The sequence below is a fragment of the Dreissena polymorpha genome, unplaced genomic scaffold (assembly GCF_020536995.1).
Source record: "Dreissena polymorpha isolate Duluth1 unplaced genomic scaffold, UMN_Dpol_1.0 chrUn005, whole genome shotgun sequence".
NCBI lineage: Eukaryota > Metazoa > Mollusca > Bivalvia > Myida > Dreissenidae > Dreissena > Dreissena polymorpha.
The window spans coordinates 227,691-249,152 of NW_026273319.1; the positions used below are offsets into that span (position 1 = coordinate 227,691).

General features: G+C 35.0%; 1 protein-coding gene across 4 annotated transcripts in view; it reads left to right on the plus strand.

Moving 5' to 3' along the window:
• Positions 1-5,399: 5,399 nt before the first annotated feature.
• The window catches only part of LOC127863336 (uncharacterized), a 54,540-nt gene continuing 38,477 nt past the window's right edge, over positions 5,400-21,462 (plus strand). The window contains exons 1-2 of one of the 4 annotated variants that reach the window (XM_052402759.1): positions 5,400-5,472; positions 17,871-18,159. In XM_052402759.1, coding sequence (XP_052258719.1) covers positions 17,955-18,159 — 205 coding nt within the window. In that variant the 5' untranslated portion in view covers positions 5,400-5,472; positions 17,871-17,954. Of the gene's footprint in view, positions 5,473-15,443; positions 15,663-17,870; positions 18,160-21,462 lie in introns of those variants that run through there. The other 3 variants (XM_052402760.1, XM_052402757.1, XM_052402758.1) reach the window with 3 other exon arrangements.

Sequence of the window (21,462 nt, forward strand, 5' to 3'; positions counted from 1 at the left end):
CGGCTAACCACGAATGAATACACTTCATCTATTCTATTGGCTGATTTTAGCATACCACCAGAACATTGGAAACATGAACGCGTCTTTGTAACACTGTTTTACTGCGTGTTCAGCATGAAACACTTTTATCTCTAATTAAAAGGCTTGATAGATAGAACAGTTTTACTCTCAACTCTTGACATCAATACAGTTTGTGCATGCACCTTTTTCTGAGGATTGCTTGCGCCAGAGCATTTGTACTTAAAGGCTATGTTCTCATATTTATGCCCCCCTTCGAAGAAGAGGGGGTATATTGTTTTGCACATGTCGGTCCGTATGTCCGTCTGTCCACCAGATGGTTTCCGGATGATAACTCAAGAACGCTTAGGCCTAGGATCATGAAACTTCATAGGTACATTGATCATGACTCGCAGATGACCCCTATTGATTTTCAGGTCACTAGGTCAAAGGTCACGGTGAACCGAAATAGTAAAATGGTTTATGGATGATAACTCAAGAACGCTTATGCCTAGGATCATGAAACTTCATAGGTACATTGATCATGACTCGCAGATGATCCCTATTGACTTTCAGGTCACTAGGTCAAAGGTCAAGGTCACGGTGACTTGACACAGTAAAATGGTTTCCGGATGATAACTCAAGAAAGCTTATGTCTAGGATCAAGAAACGTCATAGGTACATAGATCATGACTCGCAGATGACCCCTATTGATTTTCAGGCCACTAGGTCAAAGGTCAAGGTCACAGTGCCAAAAAACGTATTCACACAATGGCTGCCACTACAATTGACAGCCCATATGGGGGGCATGCATGTTTTACAAACAGCCCTTGTAAGTAATTACTTCCATATGCCTGTCTGTGTACTAGTATATTTAAATTAAAAAAAATATTTAAGTTAAAAAAAAAGTTTTTCCCAATCCTGATATTCGTTTTGTCCAAACCATTTTAAATTGTTTTCGAAATTGAACATTTAACATGTAAAAGTATTAAGTTTTAAACAAGCCGTCATTCTAGCAGTGGAAGCCTGGCCTCACTTTAATAGTGCATTCCAACCGGCAAGGTATCGGGTCAGTTCGCGGCCAGGAAAATTACCGTTATATAATATAGACCCTATTGCGTGAACTAGGTGAACTGGAATTTTCTTTAGACCAGAAGTATGTTAAATGAAGATATTCAGCGATATAATTATGGTATGTTAATAATAGATTCTTATGTGTTTCAACAATACCATGATAAATATTATTTTTGAATAATTTAACAAGAATTATTCCATCATATTGACTAATGTATTAAGCATTATGAGTGCGATGATTCTCGATACTGTTATTAATCGAATCAAATAGCAATGCCCGACAAACCACTAAAACAGGTTTGTTCGAAAAATGCGCGTATAAATGTTTAAAATATGTACGGATACTTCGGGTGTGGCTGGTTGACTCATATGTTTTAATTTCACTTCCATTTTTATGCTCCCCCAAAATTTATTTTGGGGGGAGCATACAGTCGCCGCTTCGTCTGTCCGTCTGTGCACAATTTGTGTCCGGGCTATTTCTCAGCAACTAATGACCGGAATTCAATGAAACTTTATGGGAAGCTTCACTACCAAGAGGAGATGTGCATATTATCAGCATGTTCTGGTCGGATGATTTTTCACAGAGTTATGACCCTTTGAAATTTTATGAAAAAAAATTATTGTCCCCCCAACTACTGTGCCCTCAAGACGTTTCCTTTTATCTGAATATAAAGTGCAATATTGTGACAAAAAAAACCTTTGGGGAGCATCCCCCGTCTCTGACAGTTTCTTGTTCTTTTGGTTTTCTGTTTTGTATCTATAAGTTTATGACCAGCAATATGTAATAATGTAAAATAATGCCGCGAAAACTCCGCGTAACATCCCGTACTGCATGTGATGCAGCTAAGAACTGCACAGAAAAAGGCATTCGCTATCTTTGATCTAATTCATTGAACTCGTTACTTTTCATCAACTCCAACCACAATCAACGCAGTATATTTAAAAAAAGATACTTCTTGTTTTCAATAATTCCATGACAAGTACTAGTTTTGATTATTAAGAATTATTCCACCATAGCGACCAATTAATTAAACATGAGCACGATGATTCACGATACTATAAACAATTGAATCAAATAACTACCGGTATGTCCGAAAAACCACCACAACATGTCTGTTCGAAGAGCACGCTTATTAATATTTCAAATATGTATGGTTGATGCGTGTGTGGCCATTGACTCGTATATTTTCATTTAATTTCCATTCTTCTTGTCTATTTCTGTTCTATATCTATAGATATATGGTTAATAATATCTAATAATGCGAAATAAACCACGAAATCTGGCGCTACGTAATTGATTTGCATGTGATTCTGCTAAGAACTGTTCAAAAAAAGGCATTTACTGTCTCATTGATATAACTCTTTATCTTTCATCAACCACAACCACAATCACACCGTATATTAAAAAAAAAGATATTTCTTCTTATTATTACATTAAGTTTTACATGGAAAGATAATAACGTATATTGTCTAATAAATACCCCTACCTTATTAAACATCCCCACCACTTAAAAAAGAACAAAAACAACCATAAAAATTAAATTACAGATAAATGCTTTTGCTTAAACAGTCAATGAAAATAGAAACATTCGTGAGGTAAATCTTTTTTTTCTGAAATGTTTAAATAATCAGCTTTACAGTTAAAGTATAATTGTCTTATATTGGAATAAATAAAATAATGCCCCCAACCCACAAATTATAGGAAAATGTTTAGTCTCTGGGATGTTTATTAGAGAATAAACAGTATATTCATATTGAACTGTTTATTTCTCGGGGGTATATTGTTTTTGGCCTGTCTGTCATTCTGTCTCCAAACTTTAACCTTGGTTAAAATTTCGCAATAACTTTTGCAATATTGAAGATGGCAACTTGATATTTGGCATGCATGTGTATCTCATGGAGCTGCACATTTTGAGTGGTTAAAGGTCAAGGTCATCCTTCAAGGTCAAAGGTCAAATATATGGCTTTGAAGAGACGCAACAGGGTGCATTGTGTATCTGACAAACACATCTCTTGTTTTCCTTAGTTAAAGAACAAAGTTATATTTGATATCATAAAAACATTTTAATTTTGGGTAAATCCAAATATGAACCATGAAGTCATTAAGATATTGCCTATTTTACTTTAATGTCATTTGCTCATGCTCTCATTTTTACAAATAAATAAAATTATTTATTTATGTTATTGAATTTTTTTTCAAGTTTGGAAATATTGGTAATTTATATTGCATTTTGTCAAAAATGCTTTCTGTAATCTTGGTTCGCTTTTCATGTTTGTCCATGAACCATTAAATTATAATCTGTACTTTACAATGCCCAATTTATAGAAATAGAAATAAAATCAAAACAATTAAGTTCAATATGTCTTCTTTGTTAAAAGTGACACCTGATGAACATACAATTGCTTTTTCTCCCTTTCATGTGAGGAACTTATCAAAGTTATCAAGATTTTGAAGTTGACATATTAAATGGTTTTACTATTATAAATAATTGAATTATCATTTGTCATAGGTGCATTATAAGGGCAACAAAGTCCTGGCGTAGGTTCGTAATTATATTGAATAATATTGTTTGTACGGTATAAAACAGGCCTAAAAAGATATTACATCTATTTAGAAATATATAAAAACAATCTAACATTAACACAATACAAAAATTACACATATCAATATCACAATTAAACTTAATGGGACGCTCTGCAGTAAACAATACATATAAATTAATAATATAAAGAATAATTATTATATAACATTGCTTACCACAGTGTCTGATTAATTAATAAATATAACTTTCCTTTTAAGTAATTATAAAGAGCACTAGATTTCTAACCATCTTGACTCTTTCAGTGCTGGAATCGAATTTTGAAGGCCTTTGCAAACAGTTTTAATCCAGATGAGACGCCACAGAACGTGGCGTCTCATCAGGATCCAAACTGGTTGTTATTCTGATAGTATTCTTTGAAAAAAAATCGAAGAAAATGCTAATTTTATAAATTCAGCAGACAACATTTTAGCAGACAACAAATTTCCCAGCATGCAAAGGGTTAACTTGTGAAAGTTTTCAAGGGTTCTGTGGAACGAAGGAGAAGGAAGAAATTAAGGGTGAACGAACAACCCAATAGGAATCTTTCTCTCAATCTTTCTTTCATTCATACATAAAACCTAAAGAATTGGACGGAAATGTTTAACAGTGCTCACACCAAAGCACGTGCGACAGCAATGGATAGCCTCAGTTGACTTTGTAGATATACATTGTTTAATGTATAAATCTGAAGTAATCCGATTCACCTAACAACAGCAGACGACACAAGGACAAACCACCAATGGCGAAGACATACGAGAAAAAAATGGATAAGTCGGCGCATGCGCGATTACAATTATACGTTCGCGTGTACTTTTAACTATGGAACAGTGCTTGCAAATTCAATATAGCTAAAAACTGACATATATATGTCAAACTTTGACACATTTATGGAAGTTATGCTGTGTGTTTTAATCATTACCTGATACATCTGACAGATATTGAAGCCAAAAATGAGAGTGGGACTCTGAATTAGTATAACTGCAACAATTCACTAGTAGTTGGAATAACATTCTAACCTTTGGTTGCTGTTAATAGCAAATAATACAAATGAGCCGAGCTTTGTGAAAAGGTTTTTTTATGCATATGCGTAAAGAGTTGTCCCAGATTAGCCTTTGCAGTCTGCACAGGCTAATCAGGGACGACACTTTCCGCCAAAACTTTATTTTTTCTAAGATGAGACTTTCTTTAAACGAAAAATATCACAAAAGCGGAAAGTTTCTTCCCCTATAAGCCTGTGTTGACTGCACAGGTTAATCTGGGATGACACTTTTCGCACATGCATTAAACCCCTTTTTCAGAGCCTATGGCCCAAATGTAGTATAGAACCCTCAGCTTAATGGAAGCTGTGAAAGTGCTAAGTAACAAATGTTTCCAAAGTAATGACAAACAAGTTTCACAAGCTTTGTTATTTAGTGTACATGATTCTGTCACTGTATTTCCCATAAACATGTGCCAGTAATGCCATTTCTAAAGCCCATTAAGATATAATGTTCTCTGTGTGATTTTGAAATTGCTCTTGTAATATAATGTCACTTGTGTACCTTCATTTTGTATTGTAAGTTGTTCAGTGTCATATATGATAAAGAAATATTCGTTGATAAGACACATGCCTAATGTAGGATAACCAATTATTTATGTTAAAGAAACACACATGTTTTGGTGAAATAAACCGGTACGAAGTATCTATGAACGAATACAATTTGGTCGACTTCCCGTGGTACGAATTGACAATTTAGTTTAATTGTTATCGGATAAGTAATTCGGACACTCAAGAAATGTCACTGTGCGTTTTTTGTCTAGCACAACAATGAACCTTCAGGTAAAGAATTAAATTAAAAAAAATTGTATTTAGAGACCAAAGTGGGTCAATGTACATGACTGTGGGAAACTTGGCTTTTTTTTAAAGCGCTTAAAAGTTAATTCTGGACGTTACGTACCCTAGTCGTTTCGAACCTAATGAATGCTCTAACATTCTACCTTACCTACCTTGTGTCTTCTAGGGACTTTCAATAGCTCTAACAGCTAGTTGATCCCTTTAAACGTCTTCAATTTTAATGTCTCCACTCCGATCTGATTTTTATTTTTTGTTTAAAATGACACAATTTATTTAAATTTGCAAGCTTGGGCTAGCTCTTTAGCGACGTGATTATAGTGTCTTACTACCACTCTGGAGGTCATGATAGTAGAGCATTCAAGAAGAACTAGAGGTCGCGAGTTCAATCCCATGTTGGAGCTCAGGATTTTCCACAATACAACTATATTTGGATGAAGTTGTCATTAAAAAATTAATTGCCCCAATGAAATATTTTTCAATCCACAGGTTCCAATGGATAAAGGACTCAAGCCTCCCAAAAATTTATAAATTCACAGTAGGCCTAATTGCATGAGAATTTTACAATTTCGACAATTTTACTACTAAAACTAACTGATCTTAGCCATCTAAAAGGATTTTAAAATAAATTGGCTGAATAAACAAGTATAATTAGTCGGTCAAGTATGGCAAACAAGGGTCTGCAATGTATCAATTCAGATTAAGATTTCAGATTAAGCCCCAAGCCCCGAGGCCATCCAAGGTCAATTAGGTAATAATTCAAAGTTAAGCATTCAATACTAGCAAACCATTCAAACCATTTTGCCATAAGCATGCATTTGTCTATCATGCATCGATTTTTAAATAACTTGGAAGATGTGTTAACTGGGAATGATAAGTGATGATGTCAATTTCAAGTATCAGGTCCTATGTGCAAAATCAAGGTTGAAATTCAGCTTCAAGGTCAAATGTTAAAATAGGCATTTTCAAATAAATTACTAAAAGTGATCAACATGACATAGTGTAAATTACAAAAGGCAGGACCCATGGTATAAGTTCAAGGTTATAATTTAAAGGGGCCTTTTCACAGATTTTGGCATTTTTTTAACTTATTCATTAAATGCTTTATATCGATAAATGTAAACATTGGATCGTAAAAGCTCCAGTAAAAAGTCAAGAATACAATTAAAAAAAGGAAAAGAACATTGCCCGGACCAGGTTTCGAACCAGTGACCCCTGGAGTCCTGCCAGAGTCTTGAAGTAAAAACGCTTTAGCCTACTGAGCTATTCCGCCGAGTACACATTCATGACGTATTTTATACCTTATATAAGCAATCTTCGTAGTTTCACAAAATTTCACGACAAAAACAGAACTCTCCAAATTATTCAATCGTTTCGCGTTGCAACGCTTTATAATTTTTAGGTTTTAAAATCGTCAAAAGATGCATATAATGGCTATATTAGAGCATGGTTAATGTTCAGTATTACTGTTTCCTCACAAATATCATAACTAAAACGAAAATTTGCGAATCTGAAACAACTTTTTTCAATTTTGTCAATTTACCAAAGCGTGAAAAGATCCCTTTAAGATCAATTAAGGTAAATAACAACAAATTGATGAGACTTTTTCTTATCTTTACCTACAAAGACACTTTTTTTAAATAATATTTTTGAGGAAATTTCACTCTTGTTTTAAATATAATAATATGTATTTTACCAAGCATTTATGAAAACAGGAACTTTGTTTGTATGTGTCAAGCAAAATGAAAATGAAATAAAATATCCTATTTTATTTGTGCTTACCAGCTTCAATGCAATCGTACCAAAAATCTATACGTGTACAATTATGATTCCTGAATTTGGGTCAGAATGACCCCAGTTAGTTTCACACGAACATCAACTCCCATTTACATGTAAACAAGTCATGGATGCGGTTATTTATTAACTCTTAAAACATTGTTTTAAACATGATTCATTTGTGCGAAATCAATCAATTAACATTTATTCAGTGTCTGAATAGGAAGTGAAGGCGACGTGGGTCTCCAGGGCTCAACATTAACAGTTGTCCTATTGCCCCTGGCAAGTAAAAGTTGGGTCCGGGCAAGTTATTTTATCATCTAGTTGTCCTCCCGGGCAAGTGCATAAAGAACAAAGAGTGTTTATTTAAACTTTAATTAGACTTTAATTGCTGTAATAATTTTGTTAAATGTGCAAAAATAAAAAAGGTTTTGTGGTGTATCATTTTGATCTTTATTAAAAAATATGAGGTTCACAGTTAAAATGATATTTCATGTTTGGGCAAGTGGCTTTACGTTCTGAGGGCAAGTAGATTTTCTAAGTACTTGCCTGGCAGGGCAAGTTGGTTTCTAGGTTAATGTTGAGCCCTGGTCTCTGCCGAATTTCTCGATGATTTTTTTAATAAACATATTCTTGTCGGTGTTGATCCAATCCCTGTGAACGCTCATCATGCATAATCCTGAGATGCTGTCGTTGGACATGGTGGATCTTAGCCATGTCTTGACTCGTCTCAGCGTGCTAAATGATTGTTCCACCATACACGTGGTGTTTGGCAGGGATCATCATATGATCATAATGAATATGATCATCGCCTCACGCACAGCTGGCAACAAATCCGTTTTTTGACCAAGTCAACAAAATCTTACTCATTCTGTTTGATGGATTCCTTGAATTTCCTTCTTGTTCATGTCGTACCATGACATTGCGTCTTGTTCAAAATTATCAATTTGATAAAATTTGTCGATGGTTCGGACTGTATCTTCATAGTCTGATCGATCGAAATTGTTGATGTGGTTTGGATGGAGTTGATATAACATGAACGCAGGCATATTAAGTTCTGAAAATCGGCTTCCTAGAGACTGGATCGGTCAGTCCATGCACGGAATATAAATCGTGCGTTGATAGTATTCTTCACTGGTTCCACCAACATTTGCTCGGTGTACTTGTTGGCCACATTGCCGTGGTATTGTCATTGTAGCACCAATATCTTCGGCTATTTTTAATGCCGGACCGAATATATCGTCGGCAAAAATCAAATCCTCATTTTCTAGATGATCAGTGAACACCGATGTCAGATTATCGACCTGTGTTTTGACACGGATCATGTCAAATTGAACAGCCTGAAGTGCTTGCGTGATGGGCTCTAAAATGAACGAATATTTGGCTATTATGTGGAGCATTATCACAGATGTCGCCGTTCCACTTGCCGTCCAGCTGAGGTGCGGTCTGTTGTCCTTTCGTATTCTGTTCGTTTTGAGCTAAATATTCTGACGGGGTATTTCGATGAAATGGTTATGGAAGATTTGTATGCTTTTTAGTTCTACTGCCAAAGGCAGAAGAGCTTATGGGATGGCATGGTGTCTGAGTGTGTGTGTGTGTGTTAGACGTTGTCTTGTTTATCCGATAAAGTCCACAGTTTTCATCCGATTCTTTTCAAACTTACTCAGTGACTTTATATTAATGAGGACTCGAACCCTATTGATTTTCAGGTCACTGGGTCAAAGGTCAAGGTCACAGTGACTCGAAATAGTAAAAACTTGTTTATCCGATTAAGTCCACAGTTTTCATCCGATTCTTTTCAAACTTACTCAGTGTCTTTATATTAATGAGGACTCAAACCCTACTGATTTTCAGGTCACTGGGTCAAAGGTCAAGATCACAGTGACTCGAAACAGTAAAAACTTGTTTATTCGATAAAGTCCACAGTTTTCATCCGTTCTTTTTAAACTTGCTCAGTGTCTTCATATTAATGAGGACTCGAACCCTATTGATTTTCAGGTCACTGGGTCAAAGTTCAAGGTCACAGTGACTCGAAATAGTAAAAACTTGTTTATCCGATGAAGTCCACAGTTTTCATCCGATTCTTTTCAAACTTGTTCAGTGTCTTGATATTAATGAGGATTCAAACCCTATTGATTTTCAGGTCACTGGGTTTAAGGTCAAGGTCACAGTGACTCGAAATAGTAAAATGGTTTCCAGATGTTAACTCAAGAATGCTTAGGCCTAGGATCATGAAACTTCATAGGTACATTGATCATGACTGGCTGATGACCCCTTTTGATTTTCATCCGATTCTTTTCAAACTTGTTCACAGTCTTTATATTAATGAGGACTCGAACCCTATTGATTTTCTGGTCACTGGGTCAAAGGTCAAGGTCACAGTGACAGTGTTTAAAGCAGTAGAGCGATTCAGGCCCTCATGGGCCTCTTGTTTACTTTGCAGTCCACCTTGTTTCGCTTTACAATGGTGTGTTCGGAACTTGTCGTCTTCTCTTGAGGGCTCTCTCTGAAATACTTAATGATTGCTTCACAGTTCCTATGGTATTTCATACGTCTTAAACAGTATTTTGATTCTATATATATGAGAAAAGTCACAATAATAAAAGGAGAGAAAAATAGGTATAACCAACTCCAATACAGTCAATTTATCAATTCCACAAATCCTAACTCCTAACCTTCCAGATATACTTAATTATGCACCACAATCTGACCTTATTCTCAAAATTTTGTACGCCTCCGGCGGCAAAGGGGGAGAAACCCCCCTTGACCCCCCCTAGGATCATTCCTGCGGACGCCCATTGTACCAAAGACTGCTTCGTAACAGCTCACTTGTTCAGCCTACGATTTGTTTGCCCCTTACATTCAAAGAAGTGTGTGCAAGGGTGTATCAGAGTTCATGTGATTAAAGTACTGTTGTTAGTTTATCTTTCAAACATAAAAAAGTAACAGTGACAAAGGAGAAGAAATTGCTGAAGAAATTAAAAAAGGCTTTTAACCCTTTTCCCCTTAGATATGTTTTTTGAAAAATTTGTAGTTCCTTAGAATGTAAAATTTTATTAAAGACCTTTCTCATTAGTGTTTTGAAGGCTTGGATACTGAGTTACTCGCAGGCTGTTCTGGTTTTATGCTGTTTGCACATAGCCAGTTTCAACTTGCTTTTGAGTGTGAAAGGGTTAAATAAGAACAGGAGAGTATCAGAACTAGAGGTCATTTAGTGTTCAAACAATAATTCTCTATTTATGTACCCTTTTAAGTAATTTGGAGTTAAAAATTAAATAATGATGGTGTACTGTTAGAGTAATTATTTAAGTGATCCACATGCAGTATATTATGCCCATTTAATTTGGAGATCAGACTCTAAGATGAGTACAGTAGTTGCTTAATTGTACAGCCTATCATGGAAGAAACATTTTTCTCATTGTTTATGTAAACTAGACATAACTGCGTTCAAGAATCATTTAATAAATACTTCTTTAATTTTAATCTTATTTATTTTAATAAATCATATTTATGGCACGCCTGAACCACAAAAATGAGAAAAACTAAGTTTAAGTTACTTAAACTAGGTTTTTCTCTACTTAAATTCAATTTAAGTTACTTAATTCGAATTAACGCTGCTTAAAATGAATTTAAGTAGTTTTTGTGGTTCCCGCGGCGTTAACGCTAATTAAAACACCGAAAATGCATTAACGGTGCTTAATGGTAATTTTCTTACTTAAGTTGAATTAATTCAACTTAACAAGGATTTTCTCTATCAATTGTACTATTTTCAATTAAGTTGCGTTAAAATAGGTTTTTCTACTTAAAATATGTTTTTAGTTACACGAATTCAACTTTAGTAAGGAATTTTACTTAAGTTGTAAAGTCGAATTGTTTTGATTGGTCAGTTAATGATCCTGGATACTGGAGACTGTTTTTTTTCCATTTAAATACTAAAATCAAAGCCAAAATTTACATGTATAGAATATAATTAAGTTGGATTCGGTGACACGATATAATCTTTAATTTCTACCTGGGACATATAATATAGTCCCAGTTTCTACATACAAGCTGGTATGACTACTCGTATACAAGACAAGTTATTACTACAGGTAAATGCGATATGACCCGGAAATATATAGACGGGCGGATCGTTTTTGATGTTTATTGCATAGTTACTGACTGTCAGCAAAATTTGATGATGAAAGGGTGTTTTGAATGTTATTCCAGACTAAAACAAATTTTAGCTGACTTAAGATTCTAATCCAAATTTATAATATCTGTATTTTTTGCTCGTACTACATGGCAATCTTTTTCTTCCGACCTCGGGCATGAATTTATTAACAAACCTGACAACCAATCAAAACGCTTGTTTCATATGCTTATTTTCGGACGCGAGTTTTGACTTAACGATAATTAATAATTCAACTTAAGTAAAAATTTTATTACTTAAGTAATAATTAAATACAATTAACGATGCGAAAGCACTTAAATTAATTTTAAGCAGCGTTAAATGCAATTTAAGTAACTTAACGGTAATAAAAATCAATTTTTGTTGTTCGGGCGCACTTAACGAGTTAAACTAAGTTTTTCTCTGCTTAATTCATTTTTCTCACATAAATAGAAAATAACTCTTCTTAACTACTTAATGCATTTAGTAGCGTTAATTCGAATTAAGTTACTTAAATTGAGTTTAAGTAGTGAAAAACTAAGTTTAAGTTACTTAAACTTAGTTTTTCTCTTTTTTGTGGTTCAGGCGTGCCATACATATTATCATTAACATGACTTTGAACAAAGGTAAGTGTGAGCAATGAGGAATTTGAGTCATTGATATGCCCATTATTCCAAGAGTCATGTGTGTAAGCTGAGTAAGTGGTAAAGTTAATCTGCCCCTTTAAATAAGAAAAATTAGAGTAATGATAACACAGAAAGAATTCTAATTTATCTGCCCCTTTAAACGAGAATAATATGCGGAATTGTGACATAGTTAGAATTCAAGAGTATCTGTCCCTTTAAATAAAAATAATATGATCAGTTTTGACATTGTACGTGTTCAAGTGTATCTGTCACTATAAATAAGAATAATATGAGCAAAAGTGATACAGAAAGTGTTCAAGTGTATCTGTCCCTTTGAGTAAGAATTTGAGCAATTGTGACATAGTAAGAGTTCAAGTTTATATGCCACTATAAAAAGAATCATATGAGCAAAAGTGGTACATAAAGTGTTCAAGTGTATTTGTCCCTTTGAGTTAGGATATGAGCAATAGTGACACAGTAAGAAATCAAGTGTATCTGCCCCTTTAAATAAAAATAATTTGATCAAAAGTGACATACCATAATTACTCTATGTTTTCGGACACCTCCTTTTTTTACCAAAAACTCTTAATTTTTGAACACACAAGTTTTCTTCCATAATTAATGTCTCTAAGTTTTCGGACTGTATATTTTACAGCGCTATTTTACCAAATTTCGGTCCTGTTTTCGATATCTAATGACACTTTGATCATGGGGTTTTACAACCAGATTAAAATCATAAAACATGGCATGTGCATGCCTGAGGGCAACGGACCATTTAATTTGCGTTATTGGGTAAATAACCTTGTAAACCGGTATTAAACAATGGTTTTGCCTGATAGAATAAGCGAATAAGACAATTACCAGGGGTAGTGCCAATTAACAGTTCAATTATCTACCGCAATGGTACTACCCCTTCTCAGTAAAATAACTGTGACAAATACTAAACGCTTCAAATTGTGATGCACCCTATTGCAAGTTTTACAAACAATGGAAGGTGTTAGACAACAACTATCGGAAATGAACAAACAAATAATTCATAGTTTGCTTTTTTTTGCGTTTATAACAGGTTCATTCTAGCAAGTATCGGTACATCACATGATCATCTTTGAACTCGTTGGGCAAAGTACAACCTTGTAGTAACTTTCTATCAAATAAATTTAGCATTTAAATTATTTAAAATGCAGTGCAAACATATATAACTGTAATTTATAATATAAGGCATGGTATTTTACAAGCGCTTGCTATTACCGGTAGTCGTTGATACAACTGACGCTATTTTTGGACACTTCAATTTTCTACTCTTAAGTTTTTAGACACCTGTAATTTGTGAATATTTTTATTATCTAAGTTTTCGGACACGAAAAATATTAATAATTGTAAGTGTCCGAAAACATAGAGTAATTACGGTAGTAAGGGTTTAGGTTTATCTGCCCCTTTAAAAATTAAATAGGCTATGCTGACAAAGTAGGTATTAAAGTTTATCTGCAACTTTAAGTAAAAATAATATCATTAATATGACTAATGGTGACAAAGTAAGTGTTCAATTTTATTTTCCACTTTAATTAAGAATAATATTAAAACCTGTGATGTTGTAAGAGCTTAAGTTCGTCTGCCCCTTTAAAGAAGAATTATATAAGCAATAGGGGCACAGTAAGTGTTCAAGTTAATCTGCCCTTTTAAATGAGAATATTTTCAGCTATGCTGGCACATTAAGTGTTCAAGTTCAAGTTAAATGAGAATAATATCAGCAATGCTGGCACAGAAGGTGTTCAAGTGAATCTGCCCCTTTAAATAACAATAATATAAGCAATGCTGGTACAGTGGGTGTTAAAGTGAATCTGCCCCTTTAAATAAGAATAATATGAGCAATGCTGACACAGTGGGCGTAAAAGTGAATCTACCCCTTTAAATAAAAATAATATGAGCAATGCTGACACAGTGGGTGTTAAAGTGAATCTGCCCCTTTAAATAAGAATTATATCAGAAATGCTGACACAGTGGGTGTTAAAGTGAATCCGCCTCTTTAAATAAGAATAATATCAGCAATGGTGACACAGTAGGTGTTTAAGTGAATCTGCTCCTTTAAATAAAAATAATATAAGCAATGCTGTACAATAAGTGTTCAAGTGAATTTACCCCTTAAAATAAAAATAATATAAGCAATGCTGGCACAGTGAGTGTTCAAGTCAATCTGTTCTTTTAAATAAAAGTAATATAAGCAATGCTGGCACAGTGAGTGTTCAAGTGAATCTGCCCCTTTAAATAAGAATAATATCAGCAATGGTGACACAGTAGGTGTTTAAGTGAATCTGCTCCTTTATATAAAAATAATATAAGCAATGCTGGTACAATAAGTGTTCAAGTGAATTTACCACTTAAAATAAAAATAATATAAGCAATGCTGGCACAGTGAGTGTTCAAGTGAATCTGTTCTTTTAAATAAAAGTAATATAAGCAATGCTGGCACAGTGAGTGTTTAAGTGAATCTGCCCCTTTAAATAAGAATAATAGGAGCAATGGTGACACAGTAGGTGTTTAAGTGAATAGGCCTCTTTAAATAAGAATAATAGGAGCAATCATGACACAGTATTTGTTTAAGTGAATCTGCTCCTTTAAATAAGAATAATATAAGCAATCATGACACACTAGGTGTTTAAGTGAATCTGCTCCTTTAAATAAGAATAATATAAGCAATCATGACACACTAGGTGTTTAAGTGAATCTGCCCCTTTAAATAAAAATAATATAAGCAATGGTGGCACAGTGAGTGTTCAAGTGAATCTGCCCCTTTAAATAAGAATAATATCAGCAATGGTGGCACAGTGAGTGTTTAAGTGAATCTGCCCCTATAAATAAGAATAATATCAGCAATGGTGACACAGTGAGTGTTAAAGTTAATCTGCCCCTTTAAATAAGAATAATATGAGCAATCATGACACAGTAGGTGTTTAAGTGAATCCACTCATTTAAATAAAAATAATATAAGCGATGGTGACACAGTAAGTGTTCAAGTGAATCTTCCCCTTTAAATAAGAATAATATCAGCAATGGTGACATAGTAAGTGTTCAAGTGAATCTGTCCATTTAAATAAGAATAATATCAGCAATGGTTACACATTGAGTGTTTAAGTGAATCTGCCCCTTTAAATAAGAATAATATGAGCAATCATGACACAGTAAGTGTTCAAGTGAATCTGCCCCTTTAAATATAAACAATATAAGCAATGCTGTCACAGTGAGTGTTCAAGTGAATCTGCCCCTTTAAATAAGAATAATATCAGCAATGCTGTCACACTGAGTGTTCAAGTAAATCTGCCCCTTTAAATAAGAATAATATCAGCAATGGTGACACAGTTATTATTCAAGCTGATTGTTTATAAGTGTTTCTCTCATCAAGAGTATCTGAAGCTTCATCCAGCGGACAAACAAATCAGATAAATGTATACATAGATATGATGAATGTCATTCAAGTGTGTTTAATCACACATCCTGTCATAAGCCTCTGTTGGTTAATTGAATGCTGGAATGGAACATTAATTCAATGGACTTTAGATTGTAGACGGTTCCAGATCATTGTTTTGATTTTAGAATTAAAGGAGGACATTTTATTATCATATTGCTGTAAGGTACATATTTTTTTTGTATTTTATGTATTGTAAAGCTATATCATATTGCATGTTATCTTGTAAAACGTATTTTGAAACATAGTTATACAGTTAATAAATTAAAACCAATGCATGGCTTTTCATGCTTGCCTTAACGTTCACAAATGATGAAAAAACAAATAGACATTAATTGAATGCTAGTCTTATTTCAGTAATGATTAAAAACAATTACATGTAAATAACATTGTTGCAGAATCTCAGTATTGATTAAAAACATTTATTTTTTATTGACTGCTTAATTTATTTCAGTATTTATTAAGAATAATATTTTTTGCTGGTCTGATTTCATTATGCCCCCCTTTGAAGAAGAGGGGGTATATTGCTTTGCTCATGTCTGTCTGTCGGTCGGTCGGTCTGTCGGTCCGTCCACCAGGTGGTTGTCAGACGATAACTCAAGAACGCTTGGGCCTAGGATCATGAAACTTCATAGGTACATTGATCATGACTCGCAGATGACCCCAATTGATTTTGAGGTCACTAGGTCAAAGGTCAAGGTCACAGTGACCAGAAATAGTAAAATGGTTTTTGAATGATAACGTAAGAACGCATACGCCTAGGATCACGAAACTTCATGGGTAGATTGATCATGACTTGCAGATGACCCCTATTGATTTTGAGGTCACTAGGTCAAAGGTCAAGGTCACTGTGACCTGAAATAGTAAAATGGTTTCAGGATGATAACTCAAGAAGGCATACGCCTAGGATCATGAAACTTCATGGGTAGATTGATCATGACTTGCAGATGACCCCTATTGATTTTGAGGTCATTAGGTCAAAGGTCAAGGTCACGGTGACCCGAAATAGTAAAATGGTTTCAGGATGATAACTCAAGAACGCATACGCCTATGATCATGAAACTTCATAGGTAGATTGATCATGACTTGCAGATGAACTCTTATCGATTTTGAGGTCACAAGGTCAAAGGTCAAGGTCACGGTGACCCGAAATAGTAAAATGATTTTCGGATGATAACTCAAGAACGCTTTTGCCTAGGACCATGACACTTCATAGGTACATTGATTGTGACCCACAGATGACCCCTATTGATTTTCAGGTCACTAGGTCAAAGGTCAAGGTCACAGTGACAAAAATCGTATTCACACAATGGCTGCCACTACAACAGCAGGGGGGTATATTGCTTTGCTCATGTCGGTCGGTCGGTCTGTCGGTCGGTCTGTCGGTCCGTCCACCAGGTGGTTGTCAGACGATAACTCATGAACGCTTGGGCCTAGGATCATGAAACTTCATAGGTACATTGATCATGACTCACAGATGACCCCTATTGATTTTGAAGTCACTAGGTCAAAGGTCAAGGTCACGGTGAACAGGAATAGTAAAATGGTTTTTGAATGATAACTTAAGAACGCATACGCCTAGGATCATGAAACTTCATGGGTAGATTGATCATGACTTGCAGATGACCCCTATTGATTTTGAGGTCACTAGGTCAAAGGTCAAGGTCACCGTGACCCGAAATAGTAAAATGGTTTCAGGATGATAACTCAAGAAGGCATACGCCTAGGATCATGAAACTTCATGGGTAGATTAACCATGACTCGCAGATGACCCCTATTGATTTTGAGGCCACTAGGTCAAATGTCAAGGTCACGGTGACCCGAAATAGTAAAATGGTTTTCGGATGATAACTCAAGAATGCATACACCTAGGATCATGAAACTTCATAGGTAGATTGATCATGACTTGCAGATGACCCCTATTGATTTTGAGGTCACAAGGTCAAACGTCAAGGTCACGGTGACCCGAAATAGTAAAATCATTTTCGGATGATAACTCAAGAACGCTTTTGCCTAGGATCATGACACTTCATAGGTACATTGATCGTGACCCACAGATGACCCCTATTGATTTTCAGGTCACTAGGTCAAAGGTCAAGGTCACAGTGACAAAAATCGTATTCACACAATGGCTGCCACTACAACGGACAGGCCATATGGGGGGCATGCATGTTTTACAAACAGCCCTTGTTTATGATTAAAACAATAATAAGTTAATTAAAGGCTTGTCTCAATTGATTTTTGACTGAAAAACAATGAAATGTTAGTTGCCAGTTTGCCTAGATTCAGTAATGATCAAACATAACATCATGTAAATTCTAGTCTAACTTCAGTCCTGTTATTTTGTTATTTGAATGCTATCGTCTTGTTTCAGTTATGATTGCAGCTGGGGACATCAACCTCTCATTGCCATATTTTACCTGCTTTTGACAGAGGATCTTGCGAACCTTGCAGGCGAATGGAAAGTCCTAGAATATTGCCCAGGCATCAGCAAACTGCAAAGTCTGTGGCTGGTGATCTGCCTACCAGTGTTGAGGAAATCAAGCTGTGCTGGAAGAAGTTTGACGGGGCTGGTTTGAATTTCCTCGAGCAGACTTGCAAGCAGCTGACCGGGAACAAGTTTGAGAAAGTGGCCAAAGATGTCATAGGACTTCTTGGACCAGGTATTGTTTTAGTATAAAGTCAGCTATAGTATACTATATAAAACTTCCTCTGTAAAAATGAGGCCTAATGCATGTGTGTAAAGTGTTGTCTCAGTTAATCTTTTGCAGTTAGCACAGGCTAATTAGGAATGAAACATTCCGCTTTTATGGATTTTTTCATGAAGGCCTCTTATAAACAAAAATCAGGTCAAGGCAGAAAGTGTTGCCCCTGGTTAGCCTCTGTGGACTGCACATGCTTATCTGGGACAACACTTCCAGCCTGGTTAGCCTCTGTGGACTGCACATGCTTATCTGGGACAACACTTCCAGAACAAGGCTCCAGGTTTTTTTTTCCTTCTTTGTGACCCGTGGAAAAAAGGGCCTTTCCCCTCGGAGTTTTTTTTCCCCTCAGCAGGTAAATTTTCCCCTAGATTTAATATTCTTCCCCCCCCCCCCCAAAAAAAAAACACCAAAAAAACATGTTTTTTTTTGTTTTTTTTAACCTTTAAAAATATAAGTTAACCTGATCCAGTGTAGAAAATATATAAATTTTGCTTAATTAAATTATCTGTTGCCTTGAACTTGTTTTAAAAACAGTAAAATATGTTATATTGATTATTTAAGACTTTCCTTATTTTCCCCAAAATCCCACAAAAAAGGCCTAGCCCTTTCCCCAAAATCAGATAAAAACCCCTGGGCTCATAATTTGTTTTGCTTGTCTTAGGGATATTAACTCATGGAAAATTCTGACCACAGTTGCGTACACAAGTTATATTAGTATTTTTTGGTAGAACATAGGAGTTTATTTTTTAGCAAAATTATGGCATCTAGCACAAACATTAGGGGCCATCTTAGGGTCCAACACAAACATTAGGGGACATTGGCTAATGGACTCAATCTTGTTTACATTTCTGAAGTTAGAGCATCCATTTACTATCAATCTAATTTAAATTAATCATATGAAATCATCACACTTTGGAACCATGAATTAAGTGATTTAACTATGTAATACAAAAGATCAAGTGGAACAATGTTTGTGATACATGTATTTAAAACAGCATGCACAAATGCTTGTGAGTTGAAAAGAACGGAAATTAATCCTGTTACAATAGCTAGGCATGACTTTGAACTTTCCATGTTAAAATTGCATCTATTGTTCATTGCATAATAGCTCCAATCTGATCTGGAAAGGACAGGGTGCCATTTTGTCAAAAAGGGTTTTTAGCATCCATGGTAATATTACTATTATTATAAACCATGTGATGTATTTTTCAAAAAGCATGTGGCATATAAGATACACTAGTATATGTGCTCCACTCTGTGAAAAGGTGGTTTAATGCATGTGCATTAAGTGTTGTCACAGATTAGCCTGTGCAGTCTGCACAGCTAATCAGGGACCACACTTCCTGCCTACACTGGATTTTTGTAAAGAAGGTTCTTCCTTTAAATGAAAAATACAATACAAGCAAAAAGTGTCATCCCTGATTAGCCTGTGCAGACTTTACAGGCTAATCTTCATTACACTTTATGCACATGCATTAAACCCCCTTTTCACAAAGCAAGGCTCATATGTCTTATTGCATGTCTTTGAATGTGAAACATTGCATATATATTTAAAAAAAACTAGTTTAACTGAGGAAAGTGAATTTATTCAAATTTCATGCAAAATTTGCTGTATAACCCTTCCCACTCAGAAGCAATGGCTATGTGCAAACAGCATTTAACCAGAACAGCCTGCGAGTAACTCGCGTTTTAGTGTTGCGTTTAGGTCCACTTTTCTCATAAAGTATCAATGCTATTGCATTCAAACTTGGTACACTTACTTACTATCATGAGGGGACTGGGCAGGCAAAGTTAGATAACTCTGGCTTGCATTTTGACAGAATTATGTGCCCTTTTTATACTTAGAAAATTGAAAATTTTGGTTAAGTTTTGTGTTTAGGTCCATTTTATTCCTTAAGAATCAAAGCTATTGCTTTCATACTTGCAACACTTACTAACTATCATAAGGGGACTGTGCAGGCAAAGTTATGTAACTCAGACTGGCATTTTGACAGATTTATGTGCCCTTTTTATACTTAGAAAATTGAAAATTTGGTTAAGTTTTGTGTTTAGGTCCACTTTTTTCCTAAAGTATCAAAGCTATTGCTTTCATACTTGCAACACTTACTAACTATCATAAGGGGACTGTGCAGGCAAAGTTATGTAACTCAGACTGGCATTTTGACAGATTTATGTGCCCTTTTTATACTTAGAAAATTGAAAATTTGGTTAAGTTTTGTGTTTAGGTCCATTTTTTTCCTAAAGTATCAAAGCTATTGCTTTCATACTTGCAACACTTACTAACTATCATAAGGGGACTGTGCAGGCAAAGTTATGTTACTCTGACTGGCATTTTAACGGAATTATGGGCCCTTTATACTTGAAAATTTGGTTAAGTTTTGTGTTTTGGTCCACTTTTCCCCTAAAGTTTCATAGATTAGCTTTCATACTTGGAACACTCGCAAACTATCATAAGGGGACAGTAAAAGACAAATTGCATAACTCTGATTGTCATTTTTATGGAATTATGGCCCTTTTTTGACTTAGTAACTTTGAATATATGGTTACATTTTGTGTTTAGATCCACTTTACTTCTAAAGTATGAAGGCTATTGCTTTTAAACTTCAAATACTTTCATGCTATCATGAGGGTACTGTACCTGGCAAGTTGAATTTTACCTTGACCTTTGAATGACCTTGACTCTCAAGGTCAAATTATTAAATTTTGCTAAAATTGCAATAACTTCTTTATTTATGATTATATTCGATTGATACTTCGACAAACCATCCCCCACGCCCCCCGAATCCCCCCCACCCCCCCACCCCCCCGAATCCCCCCTCAACCCCTCCCATTATTTTTTTATATTGTAATATAATGGACTACAAGTAATCCTAAGCAAAACTAATAATAAGGTTTCATAACATGTTTCAATATCTAGGATATGGGCAAAGACCTACTCACCGAATGTTGACAGATTCTGACAGTTCGTTGAATTACATGACATATGCATGTTGAACAGTTTACTGAGGTTTCATGCATATATCATTTTATCTACATCTTAATCCTTATAATCCTTAAATGTTACTCACAACTTTAGTTATTAATCCTCGTTCCTATGATTGTAATTCCATAAAGAATAACACTCCCTTGTCACTCATAAACAGTGTCGACCATGCTTGTGACGTCATAAAAAGATATTTGTGATTTTAGCAAAAGACTGCGCCATATAGTTTATGGTTACAGTAAACTATGTCTTATTGTATTAATGTTAACGATTTGCTA